Source organism: Staurois parvus, unplaced genomic scaffold, assembly GCF_062004578.1.
Source record: "Staurois parvus isolate SC_StPar_1 unplaced genomic scaffold, SC_StPar_1.0 ptg000029l, whole genome shotgun sequence".
NCBI lineage: Eukaryota > Metazoa > Chordata > Amphibia > Anura > Ranidae > Staurois > Staurois parvus.
Genome location: NW_028317825.1, coordinates 4,588,237 through 4,602,099, shown reverse-complemented (window position 1 = coordinate 4,602,099; position 13,863 = coordinate 4,588,237). Strand labels below are relative to the sequence as shown.

At 40.7% G+C, this 13,863-nt stretch overlaps 1 protein-coding gene across 1 annotated transcript in view; it reads right to left on the bottom strand.

Moving 5' to 3' along the window:
• MLXIPL (MLX interacting protein like) overlaps positions 1–13,863 on the bottom strand; it is a 146,699-nt gene that overhangs the window by 15,235 nt on the left and 117,601 nt on the right. The window contains exons 10-12 of the mRNA XM_089657360.1: positions 10,582–10,643; positions 5,608–5,830; positions 2,707–2,783 (exon numbers count right to left, since the gene is read on the bottom strand). Coding sequence (XP_089513486.1) covers positions 2,707–2,783; positions 5,608–5,830; positions 10,582–10,643 — 362 coding nt within the window. The remainder of the gene's footprint in view (positions 1–2,706; positions 2,784–5,607; positions 5,831–10,581; positions 10,644–13,863) is intronic.

The following is a 13,863-nucleotide window of genomic DNA, read 5'->3' as shown; positions in this document are numbered from 1 at the left end:
AGCTTGTTCAATTAAGCTTTCACAATAACACCTAGAAGCTGATTGGTTACCATGCACAGCTGCACCAGATTCTGTGTGCACCAGGTTTAGTTAATCTGCCCCTATATGTGTAGCAAACGCAGTTTATTTTAATTTGAATAAAGTGGGTAAGTATTAGAACCTGTCAGGTATTATCTGCTATCCAAGGCTTCGTTAGAGAGATTTTTCACCAGACAGGAAGTTAGGAAAAAATCTCCACAGCAAAACAGACAAAAAATAATTTTTTTTTGCAGTAGAGTAGGGGAAAAGTAGAACTCCTGTTACCTTTTTGTTGATGTCTTTGTCCCTGATGTCTAGTGGAAACCGTTAACACCAGGTCAGTGAGTGGGGGAAACATCTCCAAGGAAGCCATAGATAGCAGTACAGCAGGCTTGTCCAGGGTTATATTAATGTGCTAATTACAGATATTATTTACAAAGGCCATCCAAGGACATTACTTTTTTGTTGTTTATTTTGCATGAGAATGCAGGTAACATTAAGGATGACTTCTCCATCACGTCCAACAATGCCACCACCAGGCCCGCCCTGCAGGCCAGAGTACTTGGTGTCATACTTGACTCCAATCTATCCTTCCACCCCCAAGTCCAATCACTCACAAACTCATGCAGACTCCACCTCTGCAACATTGCCAAAATACGCACGTTCCTAACCCCAGAAACCACTAAGCAGCTCATCCACTTCCTCATCATATCACGACTCAATTACTGCAACTCCCTCCTCATTGGCCTGCCCCGCCACAGGATATCCCCGCTTTAGTCGATCCTGAATACGGCAGCCAGACTCATCCACCTTACCAACCGCTCTGTTTCCGCCACCCCCCTCTGCCAATCCCTCCACTGGCTTCCGATTGCCCAACGGATCAAATTCAAAATCCTAACACTAATGTACAAAGCTGTCCATCATACTGCCCCAAACTACATCACCGACCTAATATCCAAGTGCCACCCAACACACACTCTCCGCTCCTCACAAGACCTCCTTCTCTCTAGTTCCCTGGTCTCCTCCTCCCATGCCCGCCTCCAGGACTTCTCCAGGGTGTCACCCATCCTCTGGAACTCCCTACCCCAATCCATCAGACTATTACCTACTCTCCTCTCCTTTAGGCGCACACTGAAAACCCATCTCTTCAGGGAAGCCTACCCCACCCCCTGCTAATTGCCGCCCTCCTCCACTCTTCCTACCACTCCATCCCCCACAGCCATTTCCTCCTGTACTACTATCCCGTCCCTCCTAGATTGTAAGCTCCAAGGAGCAGGGTCCTCGAACCCCTCGTGTATCGCATTGTATTGTTATTGTACTGTCTCATGTATTGTCCCCCATTGTAATGTACAGCGCTGAGCGAACTGTTGGCGCTTTATAAATACTGTATAATAATAATAATAATGTGGGTGGCAAGCAAATTTGTATTCAGCAATATATGTAGTCTTGCTCATTGAATTGCAGGGTGTGATTTAGGTTGGAAATGGGATTTCAACTAGAGAGTCATTATATCATGAATCTAGTTTGATACCACTGAGTGTATCAAAAGCATTGTGCTGTAGCTTTTTGTGTGTTCATAAGATTCCCAAATGTCAAATAATTTATGAACCTGTGTTTCTTCTTGTAAGGAGGTCTCCACCCAGTCCATATGAATTACATAAGATAGTTTTTCTTTGAATAATGGGATAGAGGGGGTCAAGCAACTACTATTTAAAATTCTGCATACATTCTGTAGCAATGCTTTGTAAATAGCTGCAGAATCACTCTCCTAAATATTTATTTCTAGAAAAAAAAATTAAATGCAATAATTTAGAGTGATATTAAAGGCCTGTTTCTTTAATATAACAAACATGTCATGCTTATCTGCTCTGTGTAATGGTTTTTGCACACAGCAGCCCTGATTCCTCCTCTTCTTGGGTTCCTCACCGACCCTACAGACCCCTCCCTCCTGCCAAGTGCCCCCACAGCAAGCAGTTTGCTATGGGGGCTTCTGAGCATGCTTGCTCCCAAACCACTGCTTTGTGTGTTCATTCATGCATGGATCGCTGCTTGGCCCAGCTCTCATTGGCTCGCTGGCTGTGATTGACAGTAGAGGGAGCCAATAACTACAGCTGATGTATCAGCCAATAAGGAGGGAGAGACCGGGGAGAGCCAATACTCTCATGCACATCGATGGATTTGGATGGGGTTCAAGTAACTTTTAGGGGGGGGGCTGCTGCACACAGAAAGTTTAAAACCTTAAGCCTTTACAACTACTTTAACTGTCTGTGCTATGGTAATTCCAAAAATCTGTAGCTCTGCTCAGTTACTGAGTGGTTGCCTATTGGCAGTATTTGCAGCAAGCATGTTGCTCTGTGAGGAGTCTCTTTGTGGCAACAAGGTCCATATTCCTGTTAGAAAGGTAAGTGTGATTTGTACAGGTTTCTGCTGTAGACAAGCTGCCTAATATACAGTATGCAATGCTAGAAATGATCAATGAAAATATAAACAATCAGTACTGTGAGTTATATATAAACCTCATCCAAATCTACCCACTAAATAAAAATTATCAAAAAGATCTTGGTAGATTTGCAACAAAAAATGTTCAATGAAGTCTGTAAGTGGGGCAGACTTATAAAAACATGAAGATTGCACAGATGTGATTGTCCGTGAACCATGTAAGCTTCCACCATAGTCTCCTGCACTCACCTTTTTGCTGTCACTTTTATTCCAGATAAGAGAATTTTGGGCACAGGGTACAGTTAATGTGTCTTTGCAATCATCACCTGAAACAAGTAAATGTAGATAAACTAAATGGTCTTTATTTGTTTGTGAACAACCATGGTCATATCATGGTTATTTTACTCTGCCAGTGGTTCATGTGGCTTTGTACAAATGCCTTGGGGATTTACAGATATTACAATGACAAATGCTGACATAATAATACAATCTAAGAATCAAAAGCAGTGTTTCACGCATTTATGTTTTGTGTGCATCACTATACTAAGGCTGGATTTACACTTTGCCTTTGAAAATGCTTGCAGTATTACATGCTTTCATGTGCGTTATGACATGCGTTTTCATGCACTGTCATGTGTTTTTTAGAAGACTTCAGGCTGGTCAAATGTCATGCTGGATCCTCTTCTTGTTTGATGCTGACATCATCACTTTTGCATCGATAGAGGATCACTCTCTGCATCAATACATTGAGAATGAAAGGTCCCATGGTGTAGCACCCTCGTGGGGCAGTCCTATTACGCCCTGTATTTATGGTGTGTCCTCAGTCTTTTGATTTCAGTAGCGATGGGTGCTATTCATGTGGACAAAATGTTATGGCAAAAAGAGCACCCTACTATGAGGGTTGACAGTTCCATATTGAAGGTGAGTATTTCAGCCTGTGCTGCCTTTTTATTTAAAGATGCTGCTCAGGGACCATTGCATTAAAAAATGTAATCCTGCAATACTTGGTAAGGTCTTAAAAAATATGCATCCTATGGTAATTATATGTTTGAGCTGTACCTGCTAAGTCCTCATGCACACTGGACATTTTTACAGCGGCTGTTTTTGGCTTTTGATGTTTTTTTCTACAGCCAGTAAACTCCCCAGCAGGTTATACTATGTGTCCATGCACACATAGACTGTAATCAACGTTTTTTGGCAGGGGCGGTTTTTGGCTGGAAAAAAACCCAGAACTAGTGGGTTCTAGAAGAGTTTTTTACCTGCAAAAACACTCTAACGCTGAAAAATGCAGTAAAACTCTGCAAACCGGCGTTTTTGGTAAAAAAAACACTATAAAATGGATATGTGGAAAAACACTGCTAATCACGACAAAACGTCGCTACACGCTAATACAAAAACGGTAAAAAAAGCTGAAAAACTCACATTTTTAATGTGACTTAACACAGCTAACGTTACCAGCATCATCAAAACGTCCGGTGTGCATGAGGGCTCATACTGCTAAACAAGTCTCTGTGGAGCAAGAGCATTACTACAGTCATACCAGCCCAGGCAGCTGCTATGGGGCCCAGTGGTGAGAGAGGATTCAGCATGTGTGAATGTGAAGCTTGTGTGAAGGCTTGTGTGAAGATAGCTGATTGTCATTATTTTAATAACCATGTACAGTGAAATGAGATATTACTGATTTCAGAGATCTGCTCCTCTGAATATCACAGCATGGGTCACTGTGTGCAGCCAGCCCAAGCTGGGAAAGGAACAGGATGCTGATCAGCGCAGCTTTGCAGGACCATAATCAAGTCAATATCCTTCTCCAGAGTAATGTCTCTCAGTTAGTTTTAAAGGTAACACCATATAGGAAAACTGGCAAAAAAACAGAAATCTTGAAAAATAAGCAAAAAAACAAAAACATGATGACTGGAAACAATATTATGTAGGAATCAGTCTAATTTTGACATGTTTGGATGAAGGAGAACATATGTGGGACATAAAGCAAATTAAAAAATGCTGAAGAATTCATTGATGACTTCGGCCAGGCATAGTTGAGGAAATTTGACTGTATAGAACTGCTTGGATGGTGGTAAGGTACAAGAAATAATGGCAAAAGCCTACCACTTCGAATTTCATACTATCCGATGTGGTCAGCCATTGAATGGGGCAAATATCTATGCTATGCAAAACCTATTTGGAAGCTAGAGAACTGGCTCTGATGGACTGGTGAGCTTTGTGGGAAAAGTCATGCTGTACAAGCCAGTCACATATCGAGAAGATGGCATGGACTGAATTTCCCATAAATATCCTCGGTAACTGACAGAATGTCAAAAGTCTGTGAAGCTGTAATTGCTGCAAATTAGGAATCCTTTGACTGCAACATTTTATGAACATATATGTAGCTGGGTGCCTGCTGGCTGTGTGGATTCTCCGCTCAGAACCCCCCCCCCCCCACCGCTGCTGCAGAGGGGGACAGAAGTGTGCCAGCAAGCTCTCACCATTCAGTTCCTTCTGTGATTCTTTGCTGACTCAGAGGAGGAGAGAGCAGGATCTGACCAAACAAAATTTCACTGGGACTGAGTGCAGTGTGAACAGAAGCAGTGAGAGGACCATGCTGTCTGGACCATCCCAGAGACAGAGACTGAGCCACTAGAGAGCCACTGCTGTGTGGGGAAACCAGAGAATGCAGAGGAATGGGGCCACTGCCAGTATAAAGACTTTGCTGTGCTACAGCCCATGCAACCCAGAATGAACAGACACCTAACCAGAGGGACCACTGCTACTGTATCAACCAGTTAGGTGAGAGGGTCTTGCAGCCATGACTTGTTGCTATAATTATGACTGAGTCCCTATGAACTGACTACACAGCTACTTTATAGCTCTATTGCCTGCAGGCCTTATCGACTGTCATCAAGCATGCCAATGGTGTTATTGGGCCCCAATGCTAGCCGGCTGAAAAGTCAGGACTATAGACTGCCTTACAGTTACTACTCAGAGACCCTTGTTCTTTTCTTAGTTTTAGAGGTCAGGCCTCTCAGTAGACGCTGCAGCATACCGTAGCCATGACTTTGTCAGTGTGCTAACAATAACTCCTGATAAATTTATTTGTACCTTAATTAATAAAAGTATAAATTGCTGTTGAAAACACAATGACTATGTACTTACTACAGACTGATGATGGAGAAAGCCTTTCAGTTTTCGGAAGCCGAGGAGGAACCGTCAAGTTTGTGCTATCAGAAACTGCGATGTTGCTTGAACTACATAAAACAGGACTAAGGAATATTGCAGGAGGAGGAGAGTGAAAACCAAGGCCACTTTGTGTGTGGGGAGATGGAATGGGTGGAACAGAAATGCCGGGAAAAGACATAGCTTCTGACCTACTGCCTGTCTGGGGAGAAATACAGACAATTTAATCTATTTATTATTTCTGGAACATCAAAACTGTGTGCAAACTCTACCTGCTATTTGCTCCTACATGGATATCATCAACACTACATTATGATATTGTGTCAGAGCAACCTTGTAACTTGTGTGAGATGCAGTAAGCAGATTTACTACATAAAAATCCTTATAGAATAGTTAAACCCAACATTTCATATTCCTGATATGTACCAACTGTACCATGTACTTGTATGAAAGTGTCCTTTGTGTTAAATCCCCGGGGATCCTGCCAGTCCCTAATAAAAACTGACCACACTAAGCCTGAGAACACACCGTGGTCAGTTTTCTGGTCATGCTGGGAACTCAGTGTGCTTTCCTCCAATGATCAAACTTGTGCTCCCCCCGCCCACCCACTCTGCCATTCATTGGAAAGATCAGTGTGCTGCTGTTTCTCCTCCTCACCTCTCTATGCAGCTGAGAATACACATTTTTCTTATATTCATATTGTACTTTTCATTTCTATTTTAACTGCTTCCCCGCCGCACTATAGCAGAACTACTGCTACAGGGCGGCAGGGCTGCACAAAATCACGCATTTCCAGGTAGGGGGCATGTGCGCCGCCCTACCTGCCATTGGCATCTACAGATGTCGTTCACCGGGTCCCAGTCGGAGATTCCCCACCGGCACCCAGCGATCACTGAGGAACAGTGACAGGGGAGAGAACTGTTGTAAACAACACAGGTCTCTCTCCTGCCAGCAGTAACATGCTGCTGTGTACTTCTCTGCACAGCAGAGAAATACACAGTAGCATTTTTCCCTAGTAAAACACACAGCACAGATGTTAACCCCTTCCTGCCCAGAGTCATTAGTACAGTGTCAGTGCTTTTTATTAGCACTGATCACTGTATTAGTGTCACTGGGAATGTCAGTGGCAGTTAGTTCCCCCTCAGTGTCAGAATGCCCACCGCAGTCTCGCTATAAGTCGCTGATCACCGCCATTACTTGTATTAAAAAATATATATACCGCCATATGTAAACGCTATAACTTTCACGTAAACCGTAAACTTTTTTTAGCAAAGACATGTAGCGGAATACATTTTGGCCTAAATTTATGCAGAAATTTGATTTTTACATTTTTTTTTACTGGATATGTCTTATAGCAAAAATTCTAAAATATTGTTTTTTTTTTCAAAATTGTCAGTCTTTTTTTTATAGTGCAAAAAATAAAAAACGCAGAGGTGATCAAATACCACCGAAAGAAAGCTCTATTTGTGAAAAAAAGGGACATAAATTTAATTTGGGTGCAGCATTGCATGACTGCGCAATTGTCAGTTAAAATAATGCAGCGCCGTATGGCAAAAAAATGTTCTGGTCAGGAAAGGGGGTAAATTCTCTGGAGAGCAAGTGCTTAAATTGTATGGGTTGTTTTACAAGGTGAGGGTTTACATATACTTTAAGGCTTGTTCTCACATGCAGCAGTCCTTGCAAGCCATTTTGAAAGGTGGTAAAGAAGTGACATTATACCTCCTCACTGCCTCTTTTAACCCAAAAAAATGGTATCTGAATGGTGTGCCGAATTGCACAGGGTTATAGTGCAGCCCCATTCACCTGAATGGATTGAGCTTAGCTGCAGTACTGCGTTCTAAATGCAACAAGGGTTTTAATTTTTACCATGGCTGCAAAGCAAACCTTCAGCACATGTACTGTACAGCCCTAAGTGGCTGTAAGCCCTTGTTTAGGAGGGTAGTAAAACCATGGCTCAACTGCCTTCTTTTACTGAACCAAGTGTCTTTTGCAGTAAGATGCTCACATGTATCTGTAATGATCTTTATATGGCACTTTCAAATTTAGTTTTACCAAAAGTGATGTACAAACTGCGTAATCCACAACAATCAGTCAGAATTTTGGCTTTAGTATGTTGCAATATGACTGGTAGCTGTAGGTTACTAGAGTTTGCCCACGGGTTTTGCTGCTTTACTGATTAAGTAGAACTGTGTGTGACTTTACAAAAGGTGTAAAAATAACAATTGTTTCTCACAGCACAGTCTGAGGGTAGCAGTGCTACTTTAATAGCATCAAATGTTTACTAGGAATTATGTTTTATAAAGTATCTTGTATAAATAATATCTCTTTCATTAAAAAAATTACCAAGATTTAATATGCATAAAACAGAACTGCAGGCAAAAATAACAATCTGAGCATCACTGATTTATACCATAAATATGTCCTACTTTACACATATTAGTGCACAATTCTTTTAGCCCCCGAAATCACAGCAATGGCATTAACCCATTTGGTGAATGATTAAAAGTAAATGGCTGTTGATGTTGTTCCTCAGTCACCCTTCCTCCCCTCCCCAGTGACTGCCGAGAGATAGAGCAGTAAAATATTAATGTGGTCATTCCTGTGTTTTTCCAAACCTGTAAGTATATCCATGTTAGACCTACAAGCATTATGCAATCAGAAACTCCCTCTCCCAGTCTGAGCGATACTGTGCAGGAAATTATTGGAGACTGATTGTAAGGCTTCAGCTGTGAAATGCCGCGTCAGCATTTTTGCATTAGCGGTTTCCAGCATTTGCGTTTTTTAGCGTATTTTAGCAAAGCTATATTCCAACAAAAGCCTGAGGCTCAAAAATGCTAATAAACGCAGGATAGCTGCATTATTTTGCGGTTTCCAACGTTTTCCAGCGTTTTTCAGAGTTAGAGCATTTTTACAACTAAAAAACTCTTCTTGGAACCCACTATAGTTCTAGGGTTTTTTTCCAGCCAGAAAACCCCCTGCCAAAAAATGCTGATGAAAGCCTTTGTGTGCATGGACACAAAGGATAACATGCTGGGGAGTTTACTGGCTCTAGTAAAAAAAACTCTATAAGCCAAAAACAGCAGCTGTAAAAATGCCCAACGTGCATGAGGCCTAAGACAGATTCAGTTCCAGATTCTAATTGTATGTAAAATGCATTTATATACTTTAATAAATACCTAAATTAAAACAGCATTTTATTAAATATTTGCCCAGAAATTTATGTATGGTGTATGTACTGTAACTCCACATCAGTGACAGTTTGATACTGTAAAGAAGGGCAATAAAATAATTTTGTAACTTTTGTAAGCACAAATAACTATGTAAATCCATTGTCTTGTTAAATCTGTACAGGCTGTTGAAATATCCAGTCTGTCCAATTTGTAATGTTCAAATTTTGCTACATGCCATACGGTCAGTCTACATCTATTACATTCACCTAGACATAGCATTACACCTCTTCCACTTATCAAATTTTAACATTCTTAGTTGGGAAGAATGGATCCTCAAAAGCCGGTACAAGCTTTAATGGAAAAAAAAGGGAATTAATTCTATGTATAGATTAGTTGTTTTGCTACCCTGCCTTAAAGGAGAAGTATAGCCAAAGCTTTTGGCTGTACTTCTCTAATGGATCAGAGAAGTGAAGTTCGTTCTGCACTCCTGTGACCTATTTTCAGCCAACAACGGGAGAAAGACCGCTGTCAGCTGACATCCAGACTCTGACTTTAAAATGATACTAAAGGCTTAATTCTTTTTTTTTAAATAACAAACATGTCTATACTTACCTGCTCTGTGCAGTGGTTTTTCACAGAGAAGCCCAGGTCCTCCTCTTCTCAGGCCCCTCCCTGCTGTTGGGTGCCCCCACAGCAAGCAGCTTGCTATGGGGGCACCCGAGCATGTGCACTCCCCAGCCGCTACTCCATGTGTCCATTCACACACAGAGCTTTGGCTCAGCCCCACCCCCTCTCTCTTCTCATTGGTTCACTGGCTGTGATTGACAGCAACGGGAGCCAATGTTAGAAAAAATGGTGAAGCGCTATAAATAATAGGTGAAGAACACAAAATATGGTGACTTATAAATAGAAGCATATAAACAAATAAATGTGTGTGACACGTGACAGTACAAGGAACACTCAGTGTAATGATCCAATTGGATCTAATAAAGTGCTCATTAAAGTGAACAGGTGAAATCTGTAGCAATAAAAAATGTGATCCCTTTTACTGATGGAAAAAATACACAAAAAACAATAACCTCCCCCCATTTACCTAGTGGAGGCAGGTCAGGTGATAGCAGCTTTATTGTAGTTTTAATTTTAAGTGGAGAAGGTCTCATTTATCATTGTTTCTAGCGGGAGCCAATGGCTCTCCCTGTTGTCTCAGCCAATGAGAAGAGGAAGTTCTGGGATAGCCAATACTCCAGCGCACATTGCTGGGATCAAGGGGGGCTTAGGTGAGTATTAGGGGGGCTGGGGGGGGATGCTGCACAGAGAAAGTTTATTTTACCTTCATGTATAGAATTCATGAAGATAAAAAAACCTTGAGCCTTTACAACCACTTTAAAGTCAGAATCCACCCAGATGCATGGACCGGCAGCTGGTTTAGCCTCTCCATGAGCCACTGATAGCCTGAGCCAGCTGCTCCCGCACCTTTCCCAATGAGCTCTGGAGGGACAGAGAAGAGAGCCGATGACTTGACAGTCACCGCTCTCTGCTCAGAGTGGAGGGGAGAACTGAGTGATCAGTGGTCTTTGATCGCTCCATTCTCAGTCTTGGAAGCAGCAGGGGCTAGATGCAGCATCGATCCAAGGTTTGTATAATTTTTTTTTAATGAAACCTCATACTTCTCTTTTACGAAATTCTGCTTTACCACAAATGTTTATAAAGTTATGAAATAAAAGGTTATATTATGTAGAGATAAATAGAAGTAAGTGAAATATTTAGTTACTGCAGTGATTACCGTGTTACTCAGTCCGTTAGGTCCACAAGATGGGAGTTGTATAGAAGAGTCTGGTTTGGATGCTGAAAAACAGGAGAGAAATGATGAAGAAAAGACAGAGATACATATATATTTAATATTTACAAGATAAATGCCAAATATAATGAAACTACTAGCTAAACCTTGAACATTTAGCGTTTAGTGTAATTGATTGAGTTAAAGATTGATTGAGTTAAAGATTGGAACTCAGTGAAGCTCTATTAGTACAGGGGGTTAACTATTAAAATATTTCTAATTCTATTCAGCCAATTTTTGTGTTTTACAAACCCACTGCAAAATAGAAACAGAGGATTACACTGTTATTCAGAATATGCAGCTCTGCAGCTTTGCCTGTCACCTTCAGTATGATCATCAGATTATTAATAAGCATTTCCCTCAGTACCGAATTACATTGGTACTCCCCTTCCCCAGTGAGGTGCCTGCATCCCCTCCCTGATGAGACACTCCATGTTCTTCTGAAAGACCCATAAAATCCCCCCCTTCTTCAGCTCTCCGATGACTGAAACATGTTAGAATGTCAACACTATAAATGCAGTATATAAAAAATACATAACAGAATTCTTGCTATAGTACTTACGATGACTAATGCTGCACATTAATGCTACCTGTTGTTGGCAAGGAAATAATATCATTATCTTAAAACTGTTCAATAAAAATGTATTGAAAGAGAAATATCATTATCACAAAGGAGGAACCGGAAAGTGGTTTTCTACTATGTTCAATCCCCTTTTAAAGCTGTTATAATTTAGGGGATACATTTACCACTTATGAAGTAAGTGATACATTTATCAAGATCTTCTAGGATCGAGGTTTTCATGCTACAAATGACCATAACTGAATGAATTTTAAATGTTTCAATTTTCCCTGCATGGTAGTGCCCAAGCAGTCCAAGCAGGACAGCACAGTTTCTGCTGCATGCCTTTGTGTTTAACAGAATAATCACTTCATTCACCATGGTTTTACTGTACTGTATATACACAATCCATAAAACAAAGCATTGGTTTTATTAATTCTTATATCTTCAGAAAATGCTCCTGGGAATGATGATGCTGGCTTCAATGATGCATAAAACAATAGCTAATAGATTCCTCGAGTATTATCCAGCCTCATCTCTACAGAGTGTATTTAAAAGTGCACAGAACAATGAGTATGTACAAAGTCTAAACCTACTGCAACCAATCACAGTTCACTTTACTAATGACAGAACAGTGAAAGATGAAATCTGACTGCCTCATAAAGGTTTCTGCACGTTTAATTACCTCCCTAAAAGGGTCAGTCCGTGTAAGGTGGTAACTTTCACAGATTCCAATTGTTCCCCAGAAATATAGAATACTAATAACAGTACTTGGCATGGCCTGATTGTTTTTACAACAAAGAAATTCACTGTATATATACTGTTTCCTCATAAATATTATTACATGACTTAACCACTTGACCTCCTGAGGATTTACCCCACTTAATGACCAGGCCTCTTTTTGCTACTCGGCGCTGCACTAATTCAACTGATAATTGTGCAGTCATGCAATGCTGCACCCAAACAAAATTTACGTCCTTTTTTTCACACAAATAGAGCTTTCTTTTGGTGGTATTTGATCACCTGTGCGCTTTTTATTTTTCACGCTATAAACAAAAAAAGGCCAAAAATTTTGAAGAAAAACGATATTTTTTAATTTTAGCTATAAAAAATATATAGTAAACTCAAAGTTAGTTATACATTTAGGCCAAAATGTATTCTGCTACATGTTTTTGGTAAAAAAAATCCTAATAAATGTATATTGATTGCTTTGTGTGAAAGTTATAAACTATGGTATAGATACTGCAATTTACGCCATTTTTTTGCTATACAGCGCTAGTTTAACGGCCAATTGCGCGGTCATGCAAAACGGTACATAAATGAAATTTACATCCTTTGTTTCCCACAAATTGAGCTTTCTTTCGGTGGTATTTGATTGCCTGTGCGGTTTTATTTTTTGCGCTATAAAAAAAAAGGCTGACAATTTTGAGGAAAAAAAACAATATTTTGGACTTTTTGCTATAAAACATGTCCAGTAAAAAAACAATTAAAAATCAAATTTAGTCATAAATTTCTGCCAAAATGCATTCTGAGACATGTCTTTGCTATAAAAAAAACCCAATACGTGTAAATTAATTGGTTTACGTGAAAGTTATAGCATTTACAAATGGCGGGAAAGATACTGGGATTTTTAGTTTTTTTTTATACTAATAATGGCTGCGATCAGCGACTTATGGCGGCGATCAGTGACTTATGGCGGCGATCAGCGACTTATGGCTGGACTGCGGCGGACATTCTGACATTGGGGGGTACTGACTTGGGGTCACTGACATCCCCAGTGACACCAATACAGCGATCAGTGCATAAAAAAAAACACCGACACTGTACTAATGGCACTGGGGAGGAAGGGGTTAATATTATTATTCAGGGAAAGGGTTAACTGTGTGAGGGGAGATTTTTACTAGGGGCCAGGGGGGTGTACTGCAGGGAACACCGCTGATCAGGAGAGAGAAACTCTTCTGTCCCGATCAGCGTGTCCTGGAGCTGTCAGGGAACTGACAGAGAGCAGAGCTACTGCAGCTGTGCTGTCAGCGATTGCCGCCGATCGCCAGGACATAGCCAGTAACGACCGGCTGTGACCTGGCAACTGACATCCACGGCTGTGATCGGCGGGACAGGTAGGGCGGCAGCGCGCCGTGCCACCCTGCTGCCGTATTTCTACAGTGGCTAGGCGGCATGTGGTTAACTGAAAGTAATTTGAACATGACTTTCATTATTCGCCCTCCTGTTCCTTCTGTACTGAAATGTATTGTAATTGTACTGTCTCCCTTATATTGTAAAGCACTGCGCAAACTGTTGGCGCTATATAAATCCTGTATTATAATAATAATAATAATAATAATAATTATTTACTTGTTTGCTCTTGCAGTTGTTATTATTGTATTTTAAGTGAAGATTTGTAGATTAGCCACTAGAGGGTGCACTGTATTCCTCCAAAGTTATTAAAGGCTCCTTGCCTAAAGAATGTACAGTGCCCCCCAGAAGACCTTAGAAGGGTTGCTCTGTACAAAACTATTGCACAGAGCAGGTAAGTAGGGTATGTTTATTTATTTATTTTCCTTTCCAATCAATTACATGAGCAAATAAGGCTGTTTCCTTATAAATATAGAATGAACTATATGGGGATTCACAGGAAACTAAGCATGCCTTTATTTACATTTTTTTTTCGT